This window comes from Podarcis cretensis (genome assembly GCF_951804945.1).
Source record: "Podarcis cretensis genome assembly, chromosome: 12".
Classification (NCBI taxonomy): Eukaryota; Metazoa; Chordata; class Lepidosauria; order Squamata; family Lacertidae; genus Podarcis; species Podarcis cretensis.
The window spans coordinates 27,589,439-27,611,020 of record NC_137181.1 but is presented as its reverse complement, the minus strand read 5'-3'; the positions used below and the strand labels follow the sequence as shown (position 1 = coordinate 27,611,020).

The 21,582-nt window shown below is 38.2% G+C and overlaps 1 protein-coding gene across 13 annotated transcripts in view; it reads right to left on the bottom strand.

Moving 5' to 3' along the window:
- The window catches only part of AKAP9 (A-kinase anchoring protein 9), a 115,827-nt gene that overhangs the window by 24,819 nt on the left and 69,426 nt on the right, over positions 1–21,582 (bottom strand). For 9 of the 13 annotated variants that reach the window (XM_079948393.1, XM_079948403.1, XM_079948404.1 and 6 more), the window contains 9 exons: positions 15,264–15,426; positions 10,488–10,700; positions 8,736–8,774; positions 7,027–7,259; positions 4,209–4,328; positions 2,169–2,345; positions 1,958–2,062; positions 823–975; positions 422–601 (listed from right to left, as the gene is read on the bottom strand). In XM_079948393.1, the coding sequence (XP_079804519.1) occupies positions 422–601; positions 823–975; positions 1,958–2,062; positions 2,169–2,345; positions 4,209–4,328; positions 7,027–7,259; positions 8,736–8,774; positions 10,488–10,700; positions 15,264–15,426 (1,383 nt within the window). The remainder of the gene's footprint in view (positions 1–421; positions 602–822; positions 976–1,957; positions 2,063–2,168; positions 2,346–4,208; positions 4,329–7,026; positions 7,260–8,735; positions 8,775–10,487; positions 10,701–15,263; positions 15,427–21,582) is intronic. The other 4 variants (XM_079948398.1, XM_079948401.1, XM_079948396.1 and 1 more) reach the window with 4 other exon arrangements.

The window sequence follows — 21,582 nt, the reverse complement described above, 5'->3', positions numbered from 1 at the left end:
GTTATAAAACGTATTTTTTCTGCAAACCTCTGGCAGAAATTAGGCAAAATCCAGCAGATGGCATTAGAGTACAACCCATTGTATAAATACTTGTACTGGAGATGATACATTTCATTAGCATCCTGATAATCACTACTCAGATTATGTATGTTTATATTGCTCCAGTTATCCTACAGAGGAATTGTGACTAAAATTGCACAATTATCTACCACTACACAGAAATTAAGATTTCAATAAATATATCAAGAGAAAGCAGAATCCATGAGAACTGTATTTTGAAAATCAGGACATGGATTTCTAAATGCAGTGTGGCCTAACCCACGTTCTAACATCTTAAACTGTTTGGTTTATATGGAAGTCTTGATTTTACATCTCACAATGAAAAGAGAGGTTCCCACAAAAGATTCCCCAAACCATGTACTTTGTTATCTGTTGTGATTTCAAGTTGCTGTTGCAGTTTTGAAATTTGTTCATGAAGTTCATTTATTTCCTGTTCCTTTTCCTGTATGATCTGCACAAATTTTCCAGCAATTGCATGATGACCCTTTATAGAAGTATCTTCAGGTTTCTGGATAGCTAGTCCCATTTTTTCCATATCCTCCTACAGACAAAAAAACAGCGGCAAATAATGTAACTTGTGTTTCTCTCATTCTTTTCCATTTACAAGATGAATATACAGATATATATTAATATATTCTTTTTAAAAAAGAAGAAACCAGGATGTTATGCATTAAAAGTTTTAAAAACTCATGATTTGCAGATGTGTTCATTCAAGAGAAGAAGATGGGTGGGAAATACCGGATTTCCTTTCCAGATAATTACCTTGAAAAATTTATTCTCTTGCTCAAGTTCTTGTTGTCTTGTAGTGGACTCTTTGTGCTGGATTTCTAATTGCATGTGCAACTGTTGTACTTCTTCGTTTTTGTTTTCTAGTTCCTCGCGAAACTGCTCTAATTGTTCTTCAAGATTTATGATCTATATACCCAAGGTAAGTGTCAAAGGGATAACGTCGTTTAAACAAGCAAAAACCATAAAAATAAAAAACTGTTCTGCAATCTTACGACCATACTTACTTTCAGAAACAAATGTTTGTATTTAATTTCTAATTCTAAAGTCTTTTAAAAAAATACTCAATTTTACAATGAATGTGGAGAATTATGGATGGATGCTAGCTCATTTCTTCTATTCCCCCATTCTCAATATAGCACTAGATATACAATGGCTACACACATCCTGAAGATTATGCCAGAGATGTTATTCCTTCAGGAAGGTGACAAAGGACCTACAAGAGCTGGTGGGGCTATTTGTCTGTGGCTGAGGGCACAGTGATTCAGCACCCTGAGATTTTAAATGGGCATCCACAATTATATCAGGATGGTACATTGCACTTTGTGGCTAGAGAACACTGCAGAGCAGCACAATAGTAATACTAAACACCCATCAAGTCTGGTGGTGAAGCTGTATAACCTGTAGATGACTCAGGTTTTTTAAGAGGCAACTGTGATCTCCTAGGCTAAAAGTATCCAAACTGACCAGGTGGCTGGGTATGGGGAGACCACAAGTTGTGTCACAGGGTCTGGAAAAGGGCATGTGCTGGCCTCTTCCAGATATCATTCCCCTCCACAATGAGCTAAGCAACATTTGAGCTGGCTTATATCTAAGCAGCAGCAGCCATACCATACCATGGCCCTGCCTTTGCCTTGGGGCTCCCAAGCTATGTGGCCGCATATACATTTGCCATGAATGTGGTATGTGGCTCTCTTTGCTCCTCTTACCTCCACTCAGGGGGGACACTTTCATCTAGGCCACATGTCTGGCCCGCAGAAGAAAGCCAGGCTCATACAATGGAGCCATGTGACTATTCTGACCCTCTGCACACTCTGTGTCCTGTGAAGTTGGACTGAAATGAATTATATGAAGTATTAACTTATCTGCATAATTGAAAGGGATACTCTACCTCTTTTTCTTTCCTGTCTACAGCTTCTTGCTCAGCCTGTAACTGTGCTTCAAGGGGCAATTCTCCCCTTATTGTTGTAGAGCCAAACTGCTTCCTTTCCTCCACCTTTAAAGTAAGGATATTAGCTATCACATCTCTTTAATTCACAATTAAATAACTGAATGTTCTTGTTGATAATAAATATATAAAAACATTGTCCACAAAAAAATACCTTTTGCAAACTGTCTGCACTGATCATTAAAGCTTGTTCCAGTTCTCTGATTCTGCACTCTAATTTCTCAATTTCTTCGTTCCGTTCTTGCACATCTCTCTGAAGTTGCTCCTTAGAGAGCAAAAGCTCACTGCATTTGTCTGTTTTTTCTTTGAGGTGATTTGTTAACTGCTCAACCTGGTGACAATAGGCAGGAACGATATTTCAAACCTCTTGAAATATTAAGGATGAAGAACTCTTTTGATGAAGGCTCCAGAAGATGTATGCTAATGTAGGTCATAAGTTCAAACACAAATTTACTATAACGTTAACCGAGTTAAATTGCGTAGGAGAAAAAGAGGCAGGAAGTAAGAAGAAAGCTTTCAGTCTCTGAAGTATTTAGGTACAAGGAGCTACTTACTAACCAGAAGCCAAGATAATAAAGGCATGTAAGATGGAAGACTCAAGAGAAAGCACATTGAGAGGAAAGAGAGGATGTTGGCCGCCACGCATACTGAAATGGAATGTTCAGTTATGAGGCAGCCAGAAAGACCTCATTGAGAAAGAAGTAGTAATTGGCCAAAGAAAGATAGCAAGTGAAAACCAATTAACAAAACACTCCCCAGTGGGTGGACAGCTACCAGTTCAAACTGTATGTACAACAGACAGAAATTACGCAGAAGCTCAAGCCTGCCAAATTAAAAAGGATGTTGTTTCACAAACACAAATTAAACAAAACCCAAGAGTGAGTTGTTGAACTCTTAAAAGATTTATTTCAACTTTCACAGGTGGAGTATTTCATCTGATGAATGAAGGGTTATCTGCAACTTCTTCCAGATTAGAGACTGATGTATGGACAAACATATAGACAGACACAGGCAGGCAGGCAGGCTGGCAGGCAGACAGAGTTCCAGGGAGGAAAAACACTAGAGTGCAAAACTTCGATTACTTCCTGATATGATATGGTTGCTGTGATTATTTTACACGAATTTGAGATTTGCACAGAAACATCGTAGAACCACCTTTGCCAAGATACTGCTATAACTCTGTAGATTAGTCCCATTGCTGGGGCTAGTCGCAGCTATAGTGCAAAACATCTGGCAAGCACCAAGATGTTTGTGCTGCAGTTGTACCCATAGACCTTTGGGTCCATGGTTTGCACTTCCCCCACTTTATCAGTCTCTCTGTGGTGTTAGCTGACAAGGTGGGCTCTAGTTCACAAAAGCTTATGCTTCAATAAAAGTCTTTAAACATGCTTCAAAATATTTTGTTTTTATTGAAACAGGTGAACACGCTTCACCCCTGGAATGTGTCACAAATTAAAACTATGTCAGCTATGCCTGCCACATGGAAAAATCACTGCCCTAATTCAAGAAAGAAAGATAAACAACCACAAAAGATGCATATCTTTCTGTATTAATGATAAAAAGCAAATTTACAAAATTCTAAGTTTTCCCTTTCATTATCCCTGTTCAGTAAATACAAATCATCTATTCAATCTTCCCAGTGAATCCCACAGAGCCTCTGCTCCAACCTACTTTGCATACGGCCTATGGAACTCACTTTGATTTTGTCAAGTGTGTTGACTGACTGCATTGGGACTACCATTAGGAAATAAATGAACTAAAAACCACACCTGAAAAAAAACTATGGTTTTGGCTATTAATTCTACAAATAAGTGGTTATAATAATGTGTAGCCCAATTGCATGCCACAGACCTTATTTGTTCAAAGTAAATATGTGAAGGATTGCAGCCTTTAGCTTAATTCAAATCTTATTTTTCTGGTTTGTTAACTGACATTAAGACAGAATTCCCCAGTTTGACTATAACAAAGTACTCTGGCTTACTGCGAGACCAGATCTTTGTGCCAAAGCTGGCATGCAATTGGGAAGTAGGAAGAGTGACAGAGGAACATGCAGTCATGACACTTGTCCATGGTCATAAACAAAGGATTATGAAACCTTGGACAGTTGTCCAAACAGAGGACTATATTTTTGTACATTTTCAACATTTCAGTTTATGTATTTATGGTAAAACAAACCAACAAACCTGTATCTTACCTCTCTGTTTTGGTGTTCATTGACTGGCTGAAACCTCTGGGGAATCTTAAGCTGCTGCTCCAGTTTCACAATCTCTTGCTGGAAAACATCTCTCTCATGCTCCCTGTCAATCGCCTGTTCCTGAAAATGTAACCATTATATTTCTTATGGCAAACATGTTCAAATGAACTTCAAAATTAACTCATGGTGGACTTCCGGGTCGGCGCCATCGCCGAATGGCGGACTCCCTCCGGAGGGAGTCGGCTGGGTAGGGATCGGGTCCTGCCGTGCCGGCGACGCGGGGACCCTCAAAAACCATGGGCAGAGATGCCCATGGACTTGGTGACTCGGCGGGCACCGTTTGCACCCCCCCGACCCGCGAAGGAGCCTTTTTAAAGGCTGCGGAGCGGGTGACGGGGGGGGGGTGTGTGGTGCTGTGAGTCCAATGCTTCCCCTGCCCAGCGAAGCCGCATGCCATTCGGCGGAGAGCAACGACTTCTTCTTTGAAAATTTCGGATTTGGACTAAAAGGAACAACCCGTGAGTAAATTGATTGGACTTAAAAGGGAAATTTGATCTTTGAATTTGGAGCAAGCGGGGGGAGTGCAAAAAGGAAGTCCGCCCCCCCCTGTTGTAGATGGCTCAACGCAAGGATTTGACAACTAAGATCGAGAGATGAACTTGTTTACCTGAAAAAAATTTTTAACTTCACGAAGGGAAATTACAATAATTGTGCTGGAGGAGAAGACCGATTTGTGGGAACTAAAATGCAACCCCCCCGGGAACCGGGAACGATCCGCTATGAGAGACTGGTGAAGAGACACAGAAACTTTGACAGCTGTCAAAGTAGCTGTCAAAGCAGGAAAATAAAAGAGAACTTTGTTACGATGGCTTTGCTGGTTAGATTTGTTACAATTTGGACATAAATTATTGGAAATAAAGGCAACAAGTTATTTGACTTTTGGGTCTGATTTTGAAAGAAATTAAGTTGAGGCCGGGGGGGAGGCTGGCACTGCAGCATAAAGGCTGCTGGACACGCCCCCCCATGGCACCCGGTTGGACAGCCACCGGGGGGGGGGGGCGTGAGTGCCAGCCAGGTGAGCTGGAGGCAGGGGGCTCGGGCTCCCGTCCACAACCACTCCCCTCTCTTTCAGGGAGGAGAGTCTTTCCTGAATAACAAAAGCCTCTGTGGAGAACAAGAAGTTTCTGAATTAGAAGGTTTCTGCAGCAGAACAGGAAAAAGCAACCTGAGGAATAAGAGCTGGACCAAATTTGAAGCCGGAGTATTTGGAACATCCAGACTTTAAAAGGACCAAGAAATAGAATTTAAGTTAGACTCTTAAACATAGAGGTCTGGATGGAAGAACAATGACTTTTTCTGAGAGTTTTTTCGAGATTGGACTTTCTGAAATTAAAAGCTATCAAAAGACGGCAAAGTGGAGTTGAGATATAGACGTGGCTACACCAGGCTGGCAGTAGACAATGGATGAACTTTGGGGATTGGAACCGGGGAATGGGGGGGGGGGAGATTTGGAATCCAAAGGCTGTAAAATTATATATTATTTCTTTCTTTTCTTTTTTCATGTTTGTTGTTTGAAAATAGGGGAATTCATGGAAGGGAAATGGGGTCGATCTTAGGGAATTATATAAAATATAAGGAGAAATGGTTCATTAAGATAAATAAGATAAATTAATTTGGAATAAATGGGTTATTTAAAATTACAAATAAGGTTTTAAAATTTGGGGTAAGAATCTGTGGAATCAATTTAAGGGAAATGGAATACAAGAGGGGGAGGGGGGGAAGTCTGGGAAAGATGCCACTGAAACCAAGTGTAAATCATATTTGTTTTTTCTTTCTTTCTTGCTATCTTTCCTTTTTATTCTGGAAAATTTTTAATAAATATTATCAAAATTAACTCATGGTATCTTGTTTTCAATTTTACTTAAAACTAAACAAGATTTCCAAAATGAATGTAATGATACCACAGTGCTTCTACTTTTATCAATCACACACACACACACACACTCTTATATTATTGTCTATATACATTTGTGGCAGGGCTGATAGCAATACATTTTTATATACAGTATAGTGCCATTGCAGACAGCCAAGGCAGAACCTAAATATTGTAGATGCTTGACAAAGCACTGGCAATTCTTTTTCTGGCACAGAGCTTAATGTGCTTGCTTGTACTTTAGGCTACTCTTTAGATATCAACTCAAATGGGCCACCTTAATAAATACACAAACGCTTGGGGCCATCTCTAGAATACAGTCATACCTCATGTTATGGACGCTTCAGGTTACATGTTTTTGGGTTACGAACTGTGGGAAACCCGGAAGTACCAGAACGCTTCAGGATGCGAACGCTGCAGGTTGTGGGCGTGCCTCCGTCACAGATTACGTCCGCAACCCAAGGTTCCACTGTACTATGACTAATGATTCTCTATTACTCATCATGTCTGGAAAAATACATCTCTAAAATATAACCATCTTATCTCACACATTGTTTCATAAGATGTCAGGGTGTGGCTATATGCTTTCCTAAAGTATTTTTCAAGGTCCGAAATAATTTTTTTTTTATTATCAAGTCTGCATTTAACAAATTTTAAATTCTGAAATTGTGATCAACATTGTTCTTCATTCCTTTTAAGAACACCTACATTTTTAATGTGCATTAAAAAAAAAAAGTAATCTGCATCAAAATGTAAAAACGCACAGAAAGCTTTTTTAATGTGCAGTATTAACTAAATTAGAGTATGGCCTTTTTGTCTCTCTCCCACTTTTAAAAAATTCTGTTATATATGGCTAGCAGGATTTGCAACCCATCTCTTACTTACATCTAGAAATTTTTTTGTTTTCTCAAGCTGTTTCTCCAGAGCTTGGTTTTGTTGCCTTAGATCCATCAGTTCTGCATTTTTTTCATGCTCCAGTTCCAAATATCGGCTGACCTGCTCCTCTATATCAGTTTCCAGTGCCTTCACCTGCTTTTGAAGGTAGTCATATTCTTTTTCTGCTTGCCGCTGCACCTCTATTTTTTCCTTCATGAGCTTTTCTGTTTCCGCCAGCAACTCTGTTTTATAAAGGCATCAGTTGTTGTTTCGGATAGGAATAGTTAACTCAGCCTATCAGAACAAATTCACTCCCAAAACAATGTATTCATGCTATAGTATAATAAAGGATGGAAATAGGTTTGGGTTTTACCAGAATTATGTGGTATCTCTCAATAAAAAGAGGGAGGTATGGAAGGAAGATATCACAAAAAAGTCATACAAAACCCCAGAATGAAAGCTGAAACACTCTCAGTTCACTTTAGGACACACCAATTTTAAGGATTAATCATGTACACGGGTCACCGTAACAAATCATAACTGCATATATTTCATTCAGTACTGGGGAAAATGTATGATGGCATTAAAACCCAACTGTCTTCTCATCCAGTAGGACTGATCCAAGTTAACAAAAAAAATGGTCCATGAAATGGCACATACAACGTTTAAATGTGAAAACACTATAGACCTTCACCTGGTGAGTTATAGAAAGGACAGCGAAGGAAATTTCTTACCTGCAACGGAGATTTTCTGTCATCGGTGTTGTGTTTAAACACCTTACTTCCCCCGTCCCCTGCCCTTCATTTTTAAAAAAATGCTTTTCATGATGTGGGGAAATGCTAGCATATTTACGGCCTACAGTGGCCTACTGGAACAGATTGCCTTCCAATGCCACTCCAGTCACATTGGATGTTGGAGGCCTTATTGGACTATCTGGTGACACTGATGCTTTCTGTGTCAGCAACACTCCTTCTGGGATTTGGGCTACATTAACGTGAACAGGAGGCGCATTGTGATCTCTTCCCAGCAGAGCTAAGGCTTCCAATACACAGAGGGGACATGCTTAGTCAACTCCCACTGAATTGGGCTCATCATGCACACATTTCCTAACATTTTGTATAGCCAAAAATAATATCAGGATAAACGCTTTATAATGTGATTCACCAGTATAACAGATACAGATACTGCAATCACAAAATGCTTGTTGATTTTTTAAATGAGGAATACTGCAGAGTAATGGATTTATGGATAAGGATCTTTTATCATATAAATGAAAGAAAAAGGGGGAAAAAGTCACCAAATAGTGGCCATTTTGCATTACACAATACAGAATATTTGGGGACCATCATCTTACATCATGCTTGCTTGCTTAAACATCGTATGTCAATACAGAAGTCATATTTGGCAAAAGTATTATCAACCAATGTATTTGCAGTTTTAAAAGCAAAGTATTACTACTACCTGTGCTCGCAAACTAATCGACAAAGATGATGGTTATTAAATGAATCTGCTTCACTTTACTAATGTATTGCACTTAGAAATTGTGAGCAACTGTTAAAAAGAAAGTTGTGAGTATGAAACACAGTATCAAAGCTGCAGCCCAGTAAAAGTTAATGTCAGTAAGCTGAAAGCCCAAAGAGAGACCATGATTAGCAAGTGTCAGTAGCTGTTAAATCTGCCACCCAATGAAAGACTGGCCATGCAATATACAAACACACCTGCTTGGGAAGCTGCATCGACTGCAGCATCTACTAGGCCTAGGAGAACAGAAAAAAAAACAAGAAGCAAAGTAATTCACATGCCATCTATAGCTTTCTTAAGGTGTAATACTGTATCAGAAAAATGAAGTTGAAGACAGAATGCTGAGTTCAGTGAAAATGCCTGATGATGTAAGAAATGTGTCATTAATCTGTTAAGTACGATAGTTAAGTGTTTTCCTACTATTTTAATGTGGAATATCCATTTATTTTTCCACAAAGTTTCATGAACACACTATAGATGTTCCACTGAAAAGCTCAGGTAATATACCTGCTATTAAATGTACTGATTACTAGATTATTGCAAAAGAGTCCTAATCTTAATAATTTTACATGATACTTTTATTCAAACGTAATTAACTCACAACTACCTCTTTTGATCATTATTGCTTCTTCGGCATTTTTTAAAAAAATCTAAAACTTCACATGCTCCTTATAGAATAGAGACAATATTCTTAAGTTAACACCTTTAGCATGTCAATGTACTCTTTACAATAAACACTGTTTCAATAAGATGTCTCTTACTGGGGGAAAAGAGGATTAAAACATTAATTTGCTTTATGAAGGCAAATATTAGTTGAACAAACACTTAAGCACATTAAACAAGCTTTGTGTCTTCTTTTTAGAAGCTATCCAGCAAAAAGAAAGGCACAACAGAATACAAAATTTAAAAAATTAGGGGTTTTGCTTCCTGAGCAGTTTTTTTGTGGGGAAAAAAAGACAGTATGAGTATTTTTATATAAAAATCAACTTATACACAATCTTCCTACTCATCAGTTTCTAGCAATCATCTAGTGAATTGGAGCACTCTTCAATATCTATACGTATTTCTCCAGTTACATTTAAATATTCTATTTTTTGGACAAATGCATTAAGGCTCATAAACATTGTGGTGTTATAGTTACAAAGTTGGGTTTAGGTAAAGGAAAGCCCATCTCAGTTCACTAGGTGGCCTTGGGTAAATACAATAATTTAGGCTACCCTATTTCACAGATTTTAAAAGGTAAAATGTTGTTCTGAGCATCTTGAAGGAAGAGGCAGCTGAAAACATAACTAATATATTTTAGCTGAAACAACATTTTGATTGGGTTGGACTAGATTACTCTTGGGGTTTTTTGCAACTATACAATTATATGATTCCATGATTGCACCCCAATATTCCTTATGTATGTTAGTGGGCCAAACCGTAAACCCGTGTGTTTTCACTTGGGGAAGATTCAATTCAGCTTCCCTATCTGATTGTAAATGCCTTCATCCTTTTGGAAATGTTACTAAGAAAAGGTACATGAATCCTTTGGGGTGAGGAGTTGGGTTGTTAAAGAGACTGAAAGCTGATATGATCTCTTAACTGAAACATCCACTTGCGATAGTAAGAGTTTGGGTTGTTCTCTCAGTGGGAAGGTGGCATCTACTGATATGTGTGTATGTGTTTCAAGATGGATTTAGTCCGACCAATACTATTTTTTAAAAAAATTATTTCTACAGGCATCTTAGCATGGTGCCCTTGTTCTCTGCTTAAGGCAAACTGGTGGATTTTTCATGTTTCTCAAAACCTTTTGCGAAGAAGGTAAGGTACTGTTGCAACAGAAGTCAGCTGACCTGATAGGAAAACATACGCTCCCAACCAGTTTTACAAAAGTGAAGTGAAAAATCTACTAAATAGTAAGTGGTAAAACCAGATAAGATCTTTGGAAGACTGAGGGGAATACATACGTTGTTCTACTGGTCCTGCATCAGCTTTCATAGCATCCTTTTGTCTGAAGAGTAACTCCTTTTCTTCTTGAAGCTGCTGTCTCTCAGCCTCTAGTTCCTGTAATTTGTTACCTGTACAGAGTAGCTCTTGCTCAAGATGGTCTATTGCATCTGTTTTTTCCTGGATTTGCTCTTCCAGAAGTGATTTTTCATCTGCATAGCCATCAATAAGATCTTTAGGAACAAGAAAAATACTGAAATTAACCACAGTGATTTCCAAGCATATATTTCAAAGAAAAGAAAAGTTTTATAAAACATGTTGACAACTCTGACCAGAATGTCAACAGCTGTTGAAATAAGTGGAAGAGCTTTATCCTATGTAATTGAACCTAGAATATTTTTTGCCTTCAATTTCAGTTTCACATTCCCAAAGTGCCATATATTTAATTAATTTTATGAGACAGCTTCTTCATGGGGTGGCAACATGACTGTATGTCTACATGCATGTCTGAGTGAAATGTGTGCATGTGTGTATCTGACTGTCATGTTCACACATTCATAGGTGATGATGGGATTCAACACACCATCTGAACAGGCCTAAAGATCTTAAATTCAATAAATTCCAAAGAACCCTACTATGTTAGTGGGCATAATTACATACTAATAAAAGTTGCTTCAAGGTGTTCATTTATCTGTAAAGTGTTTGGGGGTGATTTTTTACTAATAATTTCTTCCTGAAATTATGTATTAAAACTTCATAGACATAAAAATAGGTAGGTCTTAAATTGGTATGAATTATACTAACCCACTTGTTAACTGTTCATAATTTTTTTAAAAAATACACGTTTAATTTTCCAGCTGTTTTAACAGAATTAAAAAAACTAGTAAATGCCTTTAATTAATTATTTCAAAGGTTTTGCATATTGTACACAACAAAATGGGCTTTGTCTCAAACACCTTACAATGCCTATTGCAAACACAAAGGCTGCATTCACACAAGAATGCACAGATGGCTCCCACTTCATATCCCCCCTGGCGGGAGCAACAAATCACAATTCCTGGCTTAGCATTTCACTGAACAGCGGTCACTGTTCCGCTCCAAACTACCATGTGAGGGCAAGGTTTCTTTAGTATAACCTGTGACTCAGGCCCATGTAGTTATGATAAATGCAATGTTCTCAAAAGGGACAATAATTAACAATATGCTCATACTGAATCTATTATTATTCTTAGGAAAATATAATTAACCAGAAATTAGTCACCCACCACAGTTTAATGCATCACTACTGCAAATTAGGCCAATGTGGGGTTTTTTTGAACCACTGAATTTTCCCCAGCATAAGATTTGTTGATTTATGAGCTCCCAGATTAGATGCATCAATAAAAAGGTACTTCAACAAGTCTTCACATGTTAAGTTGGTTGTTTCATAGTTGAACAAACCTGAATTATGAGACTACAACGCCAGCAGTCCCTTAAAATGATAACGTGAAGATTTATGGACATGTAGATAATGTACCACACCAAAACCCAACTCAGATGAAAGCCCATTTAGCTTGTTATGCATAAAAAAGCATGTTTGGCAAGCTCTGGTATTTTGAGGGAACACAAACCTAAAGAACTTTATTGCCTCTTCACCAACACAAGAGCTAAACATTCCAAGTACTTTGCAGCATTATTTGCCCTTTCCCACACTTTAGTTCCACTGAATTTTCTACTGTCCTGAGTTAGATTTCTTGTAAACATGAGAGAATTTGAATTCCTGTACTTGGTTAGGATTCAAAGGAATACTTTAGTTATGTCCAAGGAGCCATGCTAGTCTGGTAGATATTTTCCTTTTAAAAATCTGATCCCCAACTCAAATCAACCTTTGCTTCTCTCTCTCTCTCTCTCTCTCTCTCTCTCTCTCTCTCTCTCTCTCTCTCTCTCTTATTTTACAACAGATATGCTTTTTGAAGGTAATGGTGGGGTGGGAGTGTTGATGCCAGGTACATGAAACAAGTTGGGCCCACCTTTGAATCCCAGTCTTTTTCTTTACTTTCTGAAAGCCTATAAACTTGCTCTTTAAGTAACAGTGGCACCAGGATCTACCAGCCCATGTCAACCAAACTGATATACCAATGTATAGCTTATGCATCTGGTTACTTGTCCTAGGATGATATTACCATATGAAAAGCAAACTGGACACGTCATAGGACGTGTGGTGAAATGGGTGTTTTTTATTAACAAAACCATTCGATACTATTCAACATAACTCAGGTGGTCAGAAAGGCCCAACAGAGACTCCATTTCCTCAGGGTCTTGCGAAAGAATAATGTTAAACAACAACTGATCAACTCGGTCCACAATAGAAAGTGTCCTTTCATATTGTATCACAGTGTGGTATGCTGGTGGACAGAAAGTCTCTACAGAGGGTGGTGAATATAACACATGATATCATGGGCTGTCCCTTGAGTCCGCTAGATCAGTGTTTCCCAACCTTGGGCCTCCAGCTGTTTTTGAACTACAATTCCCATCATCCCTGACCACTGGTCTTGCTAGCTAGTGATGATGGGAGTTGTAGTCCAAAAACAGCTGCAGGCCCAAGGTTGGGAAGCACTGCACTAGATGACATCGCAAGGGATCGTTGCCTTAGGAGAACGAGAAAAATTCTCAGGGATGACTCACACCCGGCCATCGCCTCTTTAATCTTCTACCCTTGGGAGGAGATATATAAGTATAAACAGCCATACCAACAGGCTAAAAAATAGCTTCTATCCGTGGGCTGTTTGGCTGTTGAAAAGAAAATAACATAGCGAAATTAACTTGCGAGGTGGTGTGTTGTTCGATAAGAGATTGAGTATTTGGGGGGCGGGGGGAGCTCAATTAATTTTATTGTACCCAGGCTGTACAATGACAGTAAAGGTATTATTATTATTACTATGTAAAGCAGGATTGTGTACATGTGCACATCCTTTAGAGCTGTAGACACTACTTAACATGTAAAGAGGGTTTTAAATCTTTATGACAGGACAGAAGGCCATAATTTGGACAATTTTTTGTATGAGTGCACATTCATCATTGGAATTCTACCAAACGAGAAAGTTTGCAGTAACTTTTTTTGAAAATCAAGGTGACAAAACCATAATTTAAAGGAGTTGGCTGCTGTAATGTCAGAGACTGTAAATACTGCTCCCAAGAAGCAGTCATGAATCAGATCTTTTTTTAGAAAATATGGCACTCAATTTCATGAGAACTGCCCAAGGGCACATTAGTAAATCACAAACCCTCATTAGAAAGTAGTGTTTATCTTAAGGTAAAATGCAGTTCCACAGATTTCTTTTCACAAATTTTGCAAGCTTGATGAATACTGTTGTTTGTTTTGTTGTTAATAAATAGTCTGAAATAAAGTTATTTCTAGCACAATCCTATCAACGTTTACTCAGAAGCAAGTCCTACTAAGTTCAATTAATCTTATTTTCTAGTAAATATGTTTAGGACTGCAGCTTTAACACACAGTTTGTTTGTTTTTTTGTGCTGCTGAAAGCAGCCAATAAGCAACACAAGAATACTTTTAAAGAACAATTCTAAACATCATTTTTTTAAAGAAGCAAAGCACAATTATCCAAAAATTAAAATAATTTCTTTGGCTTTTAGTACAATGTAAGTAATCTATTTTTGTATCACTCAGAATTTATTTATTAAATGCCAATGTACAGCCTATTACATATGATGATTTCTGTGAATGGTTCAGTGCTGCCAAATTCTGGCTCTTTGATTTATCAACTAAATCATTGACCCATGACTCAAACACCTGTTGATTAATTCAAAGGCTCATTCAAAATCTAGGATCATATGCATTTCAAAGGAGAGCTGGCTGAAAAGTTGAAGTGCTGTAAAACAGAGGCCATCCACCAGCTAATAACATGACTTTCCTTGTATTTAATTTTTTTATAATTAGTTAACAAAAAAGTTGTTTAAGTTGAGCCCTAGTTTTTGAATCTTGCCCTTATGCCTTGCTCAGTAAACAGAACTTTTCACAAATAATCTGTGTCTTACCCTGCACTAATGTCTATTCAAAGAATGAGTACAATGGTGATAGGTTTCTATGGCAACAGACATCCTGTTATACAGGTTTAACAGATTCTGAATCATACACAAAATGTGATATTATGAGTAAAGAGCTCATTACTCCTACTGGTGGCATGCAAATTGAGAATATTCACAATGATGAAAGCGTCGTCTATAAAATACGCCAGAATTGAACCAACCATGAAAACCCTCATTTTGCAATTTTCTCATCAATAAATGCTCAAGACACTGCTGCTGTCCATTACAGAACAAATGAATGATAATGATGGTCTTAGGATATAACCTTTAATGTAGTTTAACTTGAAGCACAGGTTGAAAAGAAAGAGGTTAGATTATACATTGCAGAAGATTCTGAAATTCCTCTCCCCCTTATTTTCCCCTAACCTTTGCGCAAGATACTCATTTTTTATTTTATTCTTCATTTCTGCTCTCTGTCTGTCTGTTTCACATTGTGGCTGCTTTCCTTTCTCTCAGAGAGGTATAAATTAATTTTGTTTTCTATTTGCTTGCACCTTCCTTTTCTCTATTGCTGAAAAAGAAGGATAATTTATCCATAACTACCTGAAAATTTGACATGGATTCAAGAGATCACTAAATGAGTTGCTCTATGATTCTGGCTTTTTTTGGGCGAATAATGCAAATACTGCAAACACTGACATAACGAAGAGAAACGATTTGCTATGCCTTAAACATTTAAAGCCTTATACAGCAAATGAATCATTACTTACTCTCTGCTTTGCTAAGCTCCAAAGCCAACTGCTCTCTAGCTTTAACCTCTCCATCGAGCCGCTCTTGCAATTCCTCCTGGCATCTGAGCAATTCAGTGGCTTCTTGTTCCTGTTTAAAGGACTCTCGCATCAATTCTGTCTGTGTAACTTTAGCATGTTCAAGCTGTGTGATAAGAGAATGAAAAAGGTTAAAATGTGATGGCTTAAACAAATAAATGTTTACCCGGGTCTTATACTGGAAACCTGAAATTGTTGTGGAACGATAAATAATCTGGAAAGGATTGGGCCCTTTCATTCATTTCTACAGACTTCTAAATTAGAGGTTTATTGGTCTTACACAATATGGTCAGTAAGATAAGTAAATACCTGCACACCGCAGTATAATAAATCAGTGTCACATGACCATATCCGTGTCCAAGTGCCGGAACTTGACACTTCCTAGCTTACGTCAACTTATGAGAGGCTCATTTTAATGTTCATTACAAACTTTCCCAAACATAATGGAATCCTCAGCACATACTACACATATTATCTCTTGCTACAAATTTTATACAACAGTTCCTAATTAGGATGGTTGAAAAAGAATGTGGAGCAATGGATTTCATGTTGCAAATAATAATTCTTCTTCATAAGAAACTTTGGTGTTTTCCACCAAGCTCAATTAATACAACAAGACATACTACAGGGTAATATTTACTGTGCAAATCCCTCAGATCAAAGGTCGGAGAACCACAATGAAGCAGAAACAACTCTACAGGCAAGGTTCATTAGGCTCTAAAGCTCTTAAACACATATGAATTAGTACTTGAAAGGAGATGTTTTTTCCCATTGTATATTTTCCATCCATTGTTTAATTTGTGGAAATGTCACCTACTTAACTGACATAATTTTAAAAAACAAACATTGAAAACGTTCATTTGCCCCCCCCCAAAGCAATTCATCTCAAAAACCAATAGCTCTGAGTCAAAAATCTTGCCTGTCTCTTTTGAATAAATCTTTGAGAAATGATGAAGAAACGCCTGCTGTAATTATCAGACCAGAATCACAGTAGGGACTTGGGGGAAACAATATTTTTCAAGCCATGTGCTTAAGGTAATTAAGCATATAGTATGACTTTACTTAGAATTTGTTAAAAAAAATATTATTAGCTCAGTTTAACAAGTGAAAAAGTTCAGAGTCTAGCTGTTAAGGGCAGGTAAGGCTGCTGACATTTCACGTGCTACTCAAATTACAAAATGACAAAACACATATTTGTTTAACTGCAGGGAAGGAAAGAACCCACACCCATGTTTTTATAAGTATGGTGAATGTGTTCACATATTATGTGTCTTGTAATACTATATTCCTCATAGAGCATGGCTTTATCAGGAAAAAAAGCTCTTCTATTTTTATCAACTGTTTTAGCGTTAACAAAGCTAAGGTGGTTGTCACTGGTTAACAATGAAGACATGGGCCAGCAAGCAAAATGTCAAGCAACCCATGCAAACAGAGTTCTAATGCTAAAGCTTCCTGCAGCAGTATATAAAAGGTAAGGGTAACGGTACCCCTGCCCGTACGGGCCAGTCGTGTCCGACTCTAGGGTTGCGCGCTCATCTCGCCCAAGAGGCCGGGAGCCAGCGCTGTCCGAAGACACTTCCGGGTCACGTGGCCAGCGTGACTAAGCTGCATCTGGAGAGCAAGCACCAGCGCAGCACACGGAAACGCCGTTTACCTTCCCGCTATAAAGCGGTCCCTATTTATCTACTTGCACTTAAGGGTGCTTTTGAACTGCTAGGTGGGCAGGAGCTGGGACCAAACGACAGAAGCTCACCCCGCCGCGGGGATTCGAACTGCCGATCTTACGATCAGCAAGTCCTAGGCACTGAGGTTTTACCCACAGCGCCACCCGCGTCCCTACTTGGCAGTATATACTTGGGGTTAATTTTTTTACTCATCCAGCAATGTGGCTTGGCTGTGTGGAAGGCCTCTCAAAATCCAAATAACTGCTGTCTGGATGATGACAGATGCACTCATGGAGAACTTCTAGTTTCCTCCACCACCATCCCAGGGAAGGGGAGAAATGTTATCTAGGTATCCCAGCCCCATCACTAAGTCTAAAGGCAGCAAAACTATACCAATATATAGAGAGAGACAGAAGTACACCTCACAGTACAGGTCTCAAGTCACCTAAGTCTGCGCACATATCGTACATTTAAAGCACAGGAGCCCCCCCCCCCAAATCCTGGAAACTGTTGTTGGGGGGGGGGAGAGACGTGTTTGAAATGTGCTTCAAATGCATAGTATGCACAAAGTCTCAGTCAGCACATTGTGCCAAAACACAAAATAATATTCCTAAAGATTATTTAAATTGTACTAAAGATTTCTCTATGCTTTGATTACATGGCAGATAACTATACTTAGCATTATTGAAAATTCACAGGTGCATTTTACAGAATATACTACTGTATTTTAGTTTAAGTATGCATTTGATATATCTTATTAGAAAGTGACATTAGTATTTCCAGCACTTTCTGTTTCTCTACTCTACACTGAATCATGGCCAAATTAAACTATTCACTACTAAAGCAGCACATGCAACACACTGCCCAATGTGGGCATTTGATCCTCATTTTGTCATGTGCCTCCTATTATCTATTATAACAATGTTGCATTCAGCTTTGGGTGCAAACAGAACCATACATTCATTGGAAACGGTCCTTATATTATTAAACTATGCTTTTTGCTACTTTGCAAATATATTTTACCGAAAGACATGGAGGGGTGAATCAAATAAATAAAATCAAATAAACAAAGAGAATAAATGTGATTGTTAAATAATAGCTAGATATGCTACATGGCTCAGATACACAGCTGTCATATCTTAGATTTAAGTAGCAAACACTAAAATAACAGATATCTACAAATACGTTACATGTGCGTCTGCTTTATAATGTTAATACTGGCACTGTATGCTGAATTCAATTCTATTGTAGTGTCAATAATTTAAGAAAAAAGTTTCATTAGCTTTGTTTACAAAATAAAAACTGCTTTAGATACAAAAATATTATCAAGTACAGCATATAGTTTAAAACTTTCCCATTACCATTTCTGCCAGCATGTAACACACACACACATACACACATGTACAGCAAGATTAAAATTCCTTCAGGTTCTTTAATACTTACTGAATAAGGGGGTGTAGGCAAAGAAATTTTTGAAACAACTCTTACTCTATGCTCATTTTTCCTGCGTCTAAAATGAAAAATTGAAGTATTGACAACTACAGAGTTATTTTCATCCAACTCTTCGGTGAAAGGAAAAGGATATGGTAAAGGCACACGAGATTCAACTTCATATGTATCTTCTTCCTCGCTTTTTTCTGACTTCAAGCCACTGAATAGATTTGATGCCCAATATGTACGGTAGGAATCCATTCAAGAATAACGTTGCTGCCCTTGCTTATCAGATAGGGCTATTTGCCTTAGCTATGAAAGGTTTCAATATACTGACAAAAAATTGCAGAGAAGTTCACCAGTTGTCTGACTGCTGCAGAGAGCCAGGAACTATCAGTTCACATCCGGATAAGTAACCCGCAAGGAAGGAGAAGCCCAAGTAAATATCAACTTGAGAAGAAAAGAAAGTGTCAACATTTGCAGACTTCACTGAACTACGACTTTTCCCCTCAGAACCAAACTCGAAAAGGTATTTTAAACAAAAAGAATTAGTAATGTGAGGCAGGCATTCACTGAGGGAACAAGGTATCTTCATTATTAGACCTTGTAACGACAAGCAACAGGCAGTTAATCAATCCATTACAGCAAAAAAAATTGCAGCAGTTGTCAATTGAAAAAACAAAACAAAACACCTGCTACAGTGAGGTCAAACATACAGAAAGTGGCACACTATTTGGCTTTGATTACTTTCTTGAAAGAATTCTCCTGACGTTAGATAAAACTTCACCGTGCAAAGTGAAAGGCTCTCTCTCTCAATGCCTCTGTTGAGGAAGAGGTCAGGACAATGGGAGTGGCTTAATTTCTTTACTGCAGGTACACAAGCCGATGGAATTTGAATTAGCACACCCACAGTAAACCTTGCCCGACAAGATTCAAAATCCAAGTCAGAGCAGAGAAGCTGTATTCATAAGGGAATAAAACAATAGCTTCAAGACTAAAAGACTATTTTCAATGCTTTATAAAAAAGAACATTTCTAAAATACAGTTGCATCTCCAGATCTTTAATGTTGACAGCTTGAAAAACACTCCTAGCAAGGTTTCTCTTTCTATTAGGATCAATGTGGAAGTTCATGAATTAGATGATAGGCCAAATTCATACTGTTTCTAGATTTTTTTGGCACAAAGATCACCTTATCATCACAACATAGTTCCTTTGGAAGTTTAAGGGAGATGAGGGAAGATAGAAAGGAGAATAAGATTTTGATTACATCCTTTGAAGAAACAAGTTGTAAAATGATGCACTTATTGTCCATTAGAAAATAAATATTCCATTTAACTTGCTGGGCATTTTCTACTTGTTCTCTTGCAAGAGTGTCTTGAGAAACTAAGTTGACAAAATTAAACTTGATAGACAGATATGAAATAGAATTGCTGTTGTTGTTTAGTCGTTTAATCGTGACCGACTCTTCGTGACCCCATGGACCAGAGCATGCCAGGCACTTCTGTCTTCCACTGCCTCCTGCAGTTTGGTCAAATTCATGTTGGTAGCTTCAAGAACACTGTCCAACCATCTCGTCCTCTGTCGTCCCCTCCTCCTTGTGCCCTCAATCTTTCCCAGCATCAGGGTCTTTTCCAGGGAGTCTTCTCTTCTCTTCTCTTCTCATGAGGTGGCCAAAGTATTGGAGCCTCAGCTTCCAGTGAGCACTCAGGGCTGATTTCCTTAAGAATGGATAGGTTTGATCTTCTTGCAGTCCACAGGACTCTCCAGAGTCTCCTCCAGCACCATAATTCACAAGCATCAATTCTTCGGCGATCAGCCTTCTTTATGGTCCAGCTCTCACTTCCATACACCACTACTGGGAAAACCATAGCTTTAACTATACGGACCTTTGTTGGCAAGGTGATGTCTCTGCTTTTTAAGATGCTGTCTAGGTTTGTCATTGAAATAGAATAGTACATTTCAAATTCAAAGATGTATCTGATCCATTCACCTGTTTCTAAGAGGGATGGAGGAGCTCTCATTTGAGCACTGAGATTCATTTCAAATGCATTTAATAGACTGAGGCTATAATACTATGATGCAAGTTCCAAGTTCAAATGTGAGACCATTTTGAGGCATGTAAGAAATGTGATTTCTTCTTTGAACACTAAAACTATGCATGCTACAATTTATTGCTTTTTCCAAAAGTCGTTCTAGGTTTCAGGTTAAAACTGACCTTTTTGATAGGGAAATATTCAGCACTGAAAAACCGGACTTAAACTTGGTGTGCACATTCATGGCACCATTCTAAAAGTTCCAAGTATTTGAGGAGGAGGGAGAAGAGATGGGTAAACACCTAGGTGTGATGACTCAAAATATTGCAGAAAAATATTGAGATGGAAAGATAAAAGGCTTCCAATAGGATAAGCAGGTTGAAACAATTCCAATGAAACAACATTAGGATGCAAGACCTATTCAATCCTACGATTCACTAGTTTTTAAAATGAAGTATTTCCTTTCTAGGAAAGCCAACACTGAAAAAACTGCATTGCAAATGAAATCCTATTGCAAGTTACACTGGCATACACCTATCCTTCTGGAAATAATAAGAACTGTATAAACACTAGTTGAAACTGGGAACAACTACACATTCCACACTTTGAGGGCACCGATGATATAGGTCTGAAGGAATCCAATTTACTTCCTCGCTTTGAGGTACTAGACAATGTTTGTGCACAGCTTCCCTGTACCCAAAGAATTGGCCCTTCAACTAATTGATACACACACCAGCCTATAAGAGTTTAAATCCACAGAACGAGAAATATCTGCTCTCCCAAGGAAGGAATGACCAAAGTCATGGCAACCAAAGAAACAACTTTCAAACAATTTGATTTAGCTTATCACAACTTTGAACTGTTTATGTCATTGTCTTAAATACATTTAAATGAAAGAAACCTCTGAAAACATAACAGAGATTTCAAAAGATCTGAAAAACTTACCACACAATCCCCAAAAATCATATACTATTGTAGGTGTACCACCACCAGAAGGGGAGATGGAGGTGGAAAATCAATACACCTGGCTCAACAGATAAACAGGTATCAGGGCTGTAGATACCTTTTTAAGAGATGCTAATGCTTACTTTTCTAAAACTATCCTACAGTACTATATAATATATAAGGATGTC